This window comes from Chaetura pelagica, unplaced genomic scaffold, assembly GCF_000747805.2.
Source record: "Chaetura pelagica isolate M959 unplaced genomic scaffold, ChaPel_1.0 scaffold3, whole genome shotgun sequence".
NCBI classification, from domain to species: Eukaryota; Metazoa; Chordata; class Aves; order Apodiformes; family Apodidae; genus Chaetura; species Chaetura pelagica.
Genome location: NW_009952974.1, coordinates 2,784,351 through 2,794,493, shown reverse-complemented (window position 1 = coordinate 2,794,493; position 10,143 = coordinate 2,784,351). Strand labels below are relative to the sequence as shown.

General features: G+C 44.3%; 1 protein-coding gene across 5 annotated transcripts in view; it reads right to left on the bottom strand.

Moving 5' to 3' along the window:
- Window positions 1–924: 924 nt before the first annotated feature.
- The window catches only part of CLASP1 (cytoplasmic linker associated protein 1), a 156,519-nt gene continuing 147,300 nt past the window's right edge, over window positions 925–10,143 (bottom strand). For all 5 annotated transcript variants that reach the window (XM_009996037.1, XM_009996040.1, XM_009996036.1 and 2 more), the window contains 3 exons: window positions 6,410–6,616; window positions 2,985–3,101; window positions 925–1,270 (listed from right to left, as the gene is read on the bottom strand). In XM_009996037.1, the coding sequence (XP_009994339.1) occupies window positions 1,184–1,270; window positions 2,985–3,101; window positions 6,410–6,616 (411 nt within the window). In that variant the 3' untranslated portion in view covers window positions 925–1,183. The remainder of the gene's footprint in view (window positions 1,271–2,984; window positions 3,102–6,409; window positions 6,617–10,143) is intronic.

Here is a 10,143-nt window from a genome sequence, read left to right as displayed (position 1 = left end):
GGCAGCTAACAGCACTGCAGGCTCTTCAGGCACAAAAGGGGAGCTGTAGCAAGGCAACCAGCACTGTCCCTGCTGGCTCAGCAGGTGCTTCCACAGGGTTGTTTTTTTTCAGTTTCAAATGCCTTTTCTGCCCTCCAGGATGAACATTTTGCCTAAAGCACAAAGGAGCTGTGGGGACCAAGCCATTCACCACCCAACACCAGTGGGTCAGGTCAGAGTAGCAGATCAGCCCTTTGATGAGACAGACTTCAAGAAAAATGCAGCTGGGCCTCGTGAGGCAGCTCCATGATACAGCCCTGCCAGCTCCCACTGCCCCCCACACAGACACCTTCAGAGCCTAATCCAACACACACCCACCTAACTCCAGTGTCCCATCGCAGGCATCAGTCCCAGAATTGGGTCTCTGGTTCCCTTTGAGGTAAACTGAGGAGTCTTTTGAACATAGAAAAGAGCCAAACGGGTTGGGAAGGGAGAAATATTTACAATTAAAGGAGTGAAAGCCCAGCTGTTTTGCACACCACAGCTGGCTGGAGAGCAGTTAGAGAGAAATCAGCCCATTGGAGGTCTGTCAGAACAACTATGTACAAAAACTCAGATGTTTAAAAAGAACCTACTTTTTCATTACTCACTTGATATTTCTCAGTATTAAAGCATCTGAGGCTGCAATCACAGCCACATCTGCAAAGATCTCTCCATGGAGAGCCCTGCACATTAGTCAAGGGAGTACAAAACAGGACCACAAGCCTTGCAAAAAGAGGAGAACCTAGGCAGAACAGCTGCAGCCATGGGGAGAGAGCATGGAATTACTACAGAAACCAAAACCGGGTGTGAACTAAACCAACAAGATTTGTTTGACCTTTATGTGTGTCCAGGTTCTTGGACTCAGTTTTGGAACACTAACCTAAACATATTTCCAAGATTTCAGCAGGCTATACAAATATGTTTAAGTATGGCTTTTGGTTGTTCATTTTTAATGAAGACTGCAACACAGACCTTGCTTCCTTTACATTCAATACCAGTAAGATTCTACATAAAAGCTTTTAAGGGTCTAAAATACTGATTGCAATAAATATCTGCATGGCCTCCTTGAGCTGATGGAGCGTGCCAGTGAAAAGTAGCAGAAAGGTCTCTGAGAGGCACCGTTGATTGCTTCTAAGTCTACACATATGTCCACATATCTCCATTAACTGTGCGTTGAAACATCTGAAGAGGAACTGCTGTTACTGTTGGTGGTCTGGGCCCTCTTTATGTACAAGTTTAGTAGCTTCATCTGAAAGAAGCAAACAAACAAATGTCAGGAGAAGATGCCAGAAAAAACAGGCAGACAAAAGTCAACTGCAAATCTTAACACTCGCATTGTGCAGTGAACTCAGTTTTCAGTGAGCTGACACTTGAGCTCTCTGGAAGAAAAGCAGAAGCAAAGCTGAGCATGTTGCAGAGCAAACAGAGGCAGGAGGGTATGCCTAGTCCCACTGAAGTTAGACAGATTTAATAGGATCTAGAAAAAACCTCTTGCATTTCACTTCAGCAGCCACTAGTTCACAGAGCTCAACCTGCAGGCCTGCTCTGAGCAAGCAGGATTCCCACGAAGGTCAGTGGGGCTGCAGGCACACCACCCCTCTGACAGTCACAGTTCCTCCTAGGAAACACCCTGAACTCTCCATGTTTTGTTTCCAACAACATTTAAATATCTTCTCTAACTTGGTACACCTAGTGAAACTGCAGCTGTTGTGACTATGTACTTCCTTGCCTGCATTTTTTTCCTCCTCAATGACTCATGCACACTTTTAACGTTAAACATGCAGACAGTCTGCATAAACCCAGAAGAATTACTCACATGTTTATAGTTGGTTATGTGGTGGGGTAAGCCTGTGGCACCTAGGATACTGGGATAATAAATTCTCTACAGCATTTTATAGGGGGATTTCCTAACTGCCCATATATTAGGTAAACCTCAGCAACCATAGCTGTCTCTTTCCAGAGCAATTTGGAGGCACAAGTAATTTCCTTAAGGACAAGGCAACGCAATTCAGCCATAAAATCCAAGTGTCTTCATTCTTAGGTTTTTTGGCCTATACCATACTTCCTACGCCTGAAATACATTAGTACTTCAAAATAACAGAACAAATCCCTCTGAACTAAGTAGCTATTCATACGCAGAGCTCTATTTCAGAAACAAAAATACAGAATTCATCTTAAAATTGCAGAGAAACTTTGGATATGGTGACTTCACATAGGATGAGAAATCTAGTGACTGCTTCCTGAGCAGCTCTGAAAAGCAATTAAACACCCCCTGCTTCAACACAACACACCAGCTCTTGCATGATGGACAGAGCTGAATTAGGACCCAGTTTCACTTGCAGCATCAGGTCAGAATTTGACTTGTGCTGCTACCCTGACTGCAGGGCACAACACCATTTGAAGGGTCACCTGTGCCTGCAGGTGTCCCAGGAGGAAAGGGACACATCTGCCGGACTTAAGGGTAAAGTTTTACCTGCATTTCTACCAGCCCCAATCACAACATGCTGTTGAGTGGACCTGTTCTCCCACCCATCCCAGCCATGCATTCCCACCATTCTTTGCCCTCCATTACCTGTGCAGCCACAGAGCAAACTAAAAGCTAATTAATTTGCTTGGCAGACCTGGCTTTCAGCCAGAGCAGCCAGCTGCTCTGACTCACCACGGCCACCCCCAGATGTCAAGCCGAAGGGATCGGTAAGGACCCGCTCAGTGGCAGCTTGTGGATCCGCAGGATCAGATGCTTCACGAGACCAGCCCCTGAACTCCATCAAAACTTACTTTGTGGTATTTTAAACGTTCACACTGCTAAGCAAGCACTGTGCTGTTTGGCAGGGTGAGGCAGGATTTAACAGAGCACAGGAAACTTGACCTAGAGCTATCGTGAGGCACTGGGGGTGCAGTTAGGGCAAGCAAGCCATTCAGCTGGTGACTGTGAGAACAACAGGGACACATTACTCTTGTACCTTGCTTCCTGTGAGTTGTGCAAGATGAGGTTTCAGTTCTTCTCCAATTACTGAGTAAATTGCCACTAGGCAAAATACACTAGCTTTACGGACACTGCTCTCTGTATTATCATAACCCTAGGAAACAAGAAAAGAGATTGTAAGTCAAGCAACACTCGCCAACATCCTTTCAGAGCAATAGAATAAAGAGCTGATGAACATTTTTTGGAGGTGTAGCTGATTTAACAGATCACTACAAAGGACCTGCTTAATGTAACAGTTTGCAACCTGAACACTCAAAAGAGTGAAAGGATACACACAAGAATTACCCAAGTACATCCTATTTGTTCCTAATAGTATTAGTTATTACTATCATAAGTTGTTAATATCTTGGGGTTTAAAGCATTAAGCAACAACATGCAGTTTCCCAACTGAGCTTAGAATGCTATCAAGTACACTGTGCTCAGTTCAGACGACCATATGTTATCCTGGATGGTGAGAACTTCTTGAAGGGAAGCCCTTGTGCTGCCAGCTTGCCTTCAGACAAGTTTCTTCTGACCCAAATCTAACCCAAAGGAGACCAACTCTGCTCCTGAGAGCAAAGTTACAGATGGAGGTGAATTTTGTAGCAAAGTAGCCTAACACATCACACAGGACATTAAAACCAGAATCCCATTTTGTGAACAAATATTCTACAGAAGTATCTATTTGGACAGAACAGCTCTATCTAGGCTTCAGAAACTGCAAAAATGTGAGCCATCATGGATGTTTTACAACTTAAAAGCACTGTCCTTAAATGCTGTGTATAACAGTGCTACACACATGCCAGTCCATGACATGAACTACCTTCTGTAGCCTCCAGCTTTTTGATTACTTATGAGGTAGGAAATACCACACAAAAGAACATGCTGAAAGATCCCTGTAGGTGTGCCAGATCTCTGGCAGCTTCAGGAGACCTCAAGCTAGCCACCAGGTCACTCAGCAGTTGGTGACATCAGTCCTGTACTCAGGCAGAGGTTCATCACTAAGCAGCCATCCCATGAGGAACACAGACATCACTTCAGCCTGCAAGACACCAGCTCCTCTGGACACAAGGTGACCTCTGCCAGGAACACCAGGAGGAAGGGATGCAGCCCAGCTGGAGTTTGTTCCAGCTGCAGGGCCAAAATACAGCCTGAAGTGATAGTTTCCAATCCCAAAGAGAACTGAACTACAAAGGCAGAAGGAGACCTACTTGAGATCAGAGAAGCATCAAGCTATTGAGGACCAAGGTGGAAAAAAGATTGAACCCAGGCTCACTCACAGCAGATGAAAACCCAGAGACACAACCCACTGCTGAGAGGACAGCTGGGACACAGGGCACTATGGATCCCAAACCAAAGGCTCCTGGACTTTTTCACTCAGAGAAGTTGTGGATGCTTGCTGCCTAGCATGGCCAGGTTGGATGGGACTTTGAGCAACCTCATCTAGTGGAAAGTGTCCCTTCCTGTCCAGGGGGTTGCAACTAGATGATCTTTGAAGTCCCTTCCAACCCAAACAATTCTGTGATTCTCCAAGTCATCAGATGCGTCTGCTTGATCTCACGTTTCCCTGTAGGCTGATATGTGCATCCCAAATTGCTCCCACAGGGACAAGCAGATGCATGTATTGTTGAGGCCTGAGAGGGCAGTGACCTGGTGGGTGCTGGGCTGGTAGAGCCTGCTCCACCTCTCCATCCGCCAACCTGCTTGCAAGGCAGCAGCTGTTTCTTCTCCTGGTATTTAATAACAGTGCCCAATGGTTAGAGCATTTGCCAGGAAATTACATTGGCTCAATGCTCTCTTTGGCCTTACAGAAGTATCAAGATGCAGCATGTGGGAGTGCACCTCGCAGCCCAGCTCTTTTCCCCTAGCTCCAGGGATATCAGGGCTCTGCATTGGCAACAGGACAAACCCCATGACACTCCCCAGCCAAGCCCTGCTCTCACCTGGAGATTCCCATCTGCTGCTGGGGGTTATGGGGATCTCACTGCAGGCTGTTGAGCTGCACCTTGGTGCTCACTCTGTGGTCATCCACACCACTGCCAGTACCCTTGCCATGCCAAACAAGTACTGGGGGATTCCCCTCTGCATATGGTCCTTCAGGCAGAAGGATGCCCAAATACTTCCCAAATGTGAGGAGTGGATTCCTTCTATCACTATGAATTTCTAAGGTGAGGAAAAATCACTGGCAGCTCCAAGATTAACAATGGCAAACTAGGCTCCAAAACAAAAACTGATCTAAGACATGGAAGTAATTTAATAAATGAAATATAATTGCATTTTTAAAGGCATGCTGCTCCCAAACTTTTCCAGTGCAATGATGCTAAACTGTTCAGTGTTGTCTCCAACAATTACGGCTAAGAACTTTTTACAACAAAAGTTTAAATCAATACAGAATTATCCAATTCCCAGAAGTTAAGATTTAAGAAAAGAATTGCAGCAGGGGACAACTACGAAGTTGGAATGAATGCTAGGGTGCTAGGGGGATTTCTGACTTTGCTCTTGTCCTTTCAACTGTTTATGCTCACAGTGAGGTAGCTTCTTCGTCCCAGTTCTCCACTGAAGCCTTACCCACCCAAACATGTCTTCCCTTTCACATTGACTGATTTGCTCCTGTTGCAACCCATCCCCAGTAAACACACACAATTCTCTCTGCTCCCTCACTACTACCTCCCCTTATTTCCTTCTGGCTTGCAGTTTCATTCCAGCTGCTGGCACTGCCAGCTGCTTGTGCAGAGGAACAGAAGACAATACCACTACTACCAGCACTGAAAGCCAAATTCACAATGTAAAACCAGGCCTCAGCACTAGCAAAAACACAGCTCCACACCCAGCCTCAGAGGGTTATGAAACAGGCTGAAGTCACTAACCCTGGAGGTATTTAAATGACATGTAGATGTGATGTTTAGGGACACAGTTTAGTGATGAGTCTGGTAGTGGTGGGTAAATGGTTGGACTTGGTTTCAAAGGTCTTTTCCAACCAAATGGTTCTATGATTCCAGGTCAGTAAGTTTGGTCCTGATTTCAGAGAGGAAAGAGGAAAAGACTAGCCTGCCTGTTGGGATTCAAATTCTAGTGCAAAGTACAAAGTGCTGAACAGCTGAGAGCTAAGATGCATTGCTTGGGATGCACTGAGACAGCGTAAGATGTGGCCGACTCCTACTCTCAGATTTATTTCATGGCTGCTACAGCCTTACTTAGGATTCAGGTTCAGGCAGCTCACTGTGGGACATACACATCACAATCTGAGTTTTCTTCTCCTTAACATTAAAAGCATCAAAAGTTCAAATATGAAAACTTAGAGGGATTAAAAAGTTAATTTACCAAAATCTGGCCCCAGAGGGTCCATTATCTTAGGTCACAGACCTCACAAATTACTCCATAGTGGACTGTGCTCAAGACCATTTGTGTCATGGGATTCTGTACCTGCAACAACCCAGGAATGATATCGGGAAGGAGCTGATGCAACGATTCCTTGGAAATCCTCTCAATTACTTTTGTCTGCATTTTGATGGCAGCTAAATTAATTGGATAATCTGCAGTCTGAATGATGGGGCAAAGGACCTTGATGCACTGCTCAGGGTGGATGGAACTTGCCAGGGTGGAAGCAGCTTCTTCAGCAGCTCTGATGACCTGAAATGAAAGCAGAGCAAAACCTTATGTTAATGAGGTCACACATGACAGCCAAAATCACCAGTGTGTACTAGGAACGACTGCCAGGAAATGCTTGGGGATGTTCATTAACAAATTTGATGTGATTGACTCTGAGAATGTACATAATTTGCCTCCAGTCACACCTGTGCTCCAGCCAGTGCTAAGAAGTCCATCCTGCCTAATGTAACTATGAAAGTTGTGGCTGGTTTGAAAGAGTCATCTGTCAACTAATGATCCCATCCTTGGAGAAACAAGAGGACATCTCTCCAGACACTGTCAGAGAGCCTAAACCCACCAGCTTAGACTGAATACAAAATGTATCTCTTTAAAATGAATGACAACTTAAAATGAATGTGGCAACTTTAAGTCCGCATCTGGTCTGCTGAGTGCTTGGGTGCCTGAGCTGAGACACCCATGTCTATGCAGAAGTGTCCAGCTGAACTGGGCTGATCAAACTCAGGCTGCAGACACAAACAGGATTTAGGGTGTCTCTGAGCAGGCAGCTGTGCTCTCAGCACATCTGAGCCACTAAGGCAACACTGGGATCACTATAAAACACGGGAGGAAGAACAAATGGGAACAGTGGTAGCACCCACCTTTTGCTACTAGACCACACTGTAAAGCTGACACACAAGACATGGGAGATCCCAAATTTAATTCCACTCTTAGCCTGAGGGAAGACAAATCCACAACTTTCACACTCTTCCCTGGTGGGTAGGACAGCTATGGGAAAGAGGAAAGACCCAATTCTGGTCTCTCCCCACATGAGAGTTTGCTCATTTTACATTCTGTTGTAATTGGATTAAAAAAACCCAACAAAATTACCGACAACAAAACCAAATAAAACAACAACAAAAACTTTAAAAAGACCCAACACACACACACAAAAACACCACCAAAAAACCAGGACTGTGAGGCAGGTTTTCTTTTTATTCAAGCATCTGTGCTAATCACCAGAAAACAAAACAGCCTTTTCTTGGCTGCACTTTTCCTGGCCACAACTCACACACTCGTTGCTCTGTTTCTGGTCATCTTTTGTCACTCACCTCTTCTCAGGGCTTACTTTTAAGGGAGGGTGAATTCTGAATGGATAGAGATGCTCCAGTGGGCAGACCAAAATCTACCACCTCAAGTCTAAAACAATGAAGCATTTACAAATCCACATAGTCAGCATCTCCCACCTAGCCCCTAACTCTGAGCCCAGGAGCACTCATGCAGCCTTCCAGTGCAGCCCCCTTTCCTGATTGTACGAAAAGCTCAAGATGCCTCACACGAGTTCTCTAACTCATCCTAAACTGCACTACCCAGGCTTGTCTGAAGTTGATACTTTGAAACCAGCACTAGATCCTCCCAGGCAATCCACAAAAAAAACCCCAAATAAATCAAACCACAGGTCTCCAGTCATTTCAACTGAAGCTGCTGCTGCTGGATACGTCTCGTTCCCCTCTTCCACATTCTGTCATGGTGTTGAACTTGGGGATTTCTTTTTGACTAAGGCAACCCATGGACAGATGTAGCTCTACCAAAGCCTCTAAAGAAAGCTAGCTTTCATTATTTTTTAAGTAACTACTGTGGATAAAGCATGAACCAGGAGTATTTGGAAGGTTCACTGAATCACAGAATCCTAGGGGTTGGAAGGGACCTCAAAAGACCAACCCCCCTACCAGAGCAGGGTCACCTAGAGCACATCACACAGAAACTTGTCCAGGCAGGTTTTGAATGTCTCCAGAGAAGGAGACTCCACAGCCTCTCTGGACAGCCTGTCCCAGTGCTCTGTCACTCTCACAGTAAAGAGGTTTTTTCTGATGTTTACGTGGAACCACCTATGTTCCAGTTTGCACCCACTGCCCCTTGTTCTAACACTAGACGGCACTGAAAAAGTTTGTATCAGTCCTTACTAGGACAAGAATGTCTCTCTGCATGTACTACAAAACATTTTCCAGAAAGGTTGATAATTTTTTTTTAAGATAGAAGCTCTGAACAGTGGCCAGAAAAGACCATCTTTATCTACAAATCCTTCTTCACCCACAGTCACACCACTATCAATGATCTCCCACTCGGGCTGACGGCTGCCTTCCTGAAAAAGGAATAGCCACAAGATACTTGTACACCCAGGAAATAACAAAACTCATCCAACTTGGTACTTGGCATTCTCTAAAGCAAACCCAATAGTGAACATAATCTCAGATACTTGACATAGCACAAACACTGCATTGCAAGATACAAGCAGGACGGTGAAGCAGATCTGAGACCATGACTGCTTCTGTATGTGTGCTCTATTTGCACAAGAGAAGTTGTCAAACTGCTCCATTACTTCAGGACTTTTCCAGAAGGAACAGCAACCCACAATGTGGTCAATATTAACAAAATGTCATCCTGAAAGGTCTATGAATGAATAACCAAGCCAAAGAGAATGCTTGTTTCCCCTACTTCCACCAACTTTTCTCTCTTCCAGCTATTTCTTTGCCAATTCCTCTTCAATTTCACACATGAGAAGCATGAAAGTTAATATTTTCCCATGCAAGCCTGCACTAGCTTGGAAGGAAGCACTATTTGTTGGGAAAGCAGAAACAACCAAGTACTTAAGGGAAACCTCATGCCATGCTGTGGCACCACAGTGTTGAATTGCTGGAGTGGATGAAGTCAGGAAATCCTAGGAGGTCTCCTTTAAAGGAATTCACTTCTTGGCACTGCAGCTTTTGATGTTGGCTTTCCCAGTGCTAAAACATGCTACCATCAAGCTTTCCACAAACAATGCAGTGGACTTACAGCCCACATATCTTGTAGTCAATTTAACAACAAGTCACTTTAGCTAAAAAAAATACACCAGCTAGAAACACTTAAATACAGGCTACTTTGGATTTGCTTTGCAACAATTCCAAGTACTGCTAGTATATGTTTTCAGACACACTCAGAAATAAAAGCTTGCACGTATATCTCAACTAACTAAAAACTATATATGCGTATTTTAGCCTTATATGCTCCTGGTACTTGATAAGAAAGCAACAATATTTTAGTATGTACCTACAGTCAGTCAGACTCTGATTTCAAATATACTACTGGAAATTCCAAACAGTAAAAACTTTAAGGAGTGATTCTATCTGGGTTTCAGTTCCACATCATGTTTGCATACAGTTTACCATGTACATTAAGTTGCAGGTATGAGGCAAATGCATGGAATAAACCCCTTTTTTTAACAGCCTATTGACCTTTTTCAAGCACAAGGCATTAAAATACATCTAATTTTTGACAAAACAAGCAAGGGTTCAAAAAGAAACAAAGGTCATCCATATTTTGCATATCAAAAAAGCAAGAAAAGTTGTGAAGGTGAAGGATTAATTTATGCTCCTGCAAGTCCTCATTTTAGCAAAGCTGCCCATTTCTAGCAAGGATCTGGTGGCATTTACACAGCAGTTGGGTATTTCACATCACTTCTTGAAGTGCCTTCCCTTTGAATACAGAAGGACTTATTACACATGTCCAGTAGGCTTCCTGCTGCTATTAGC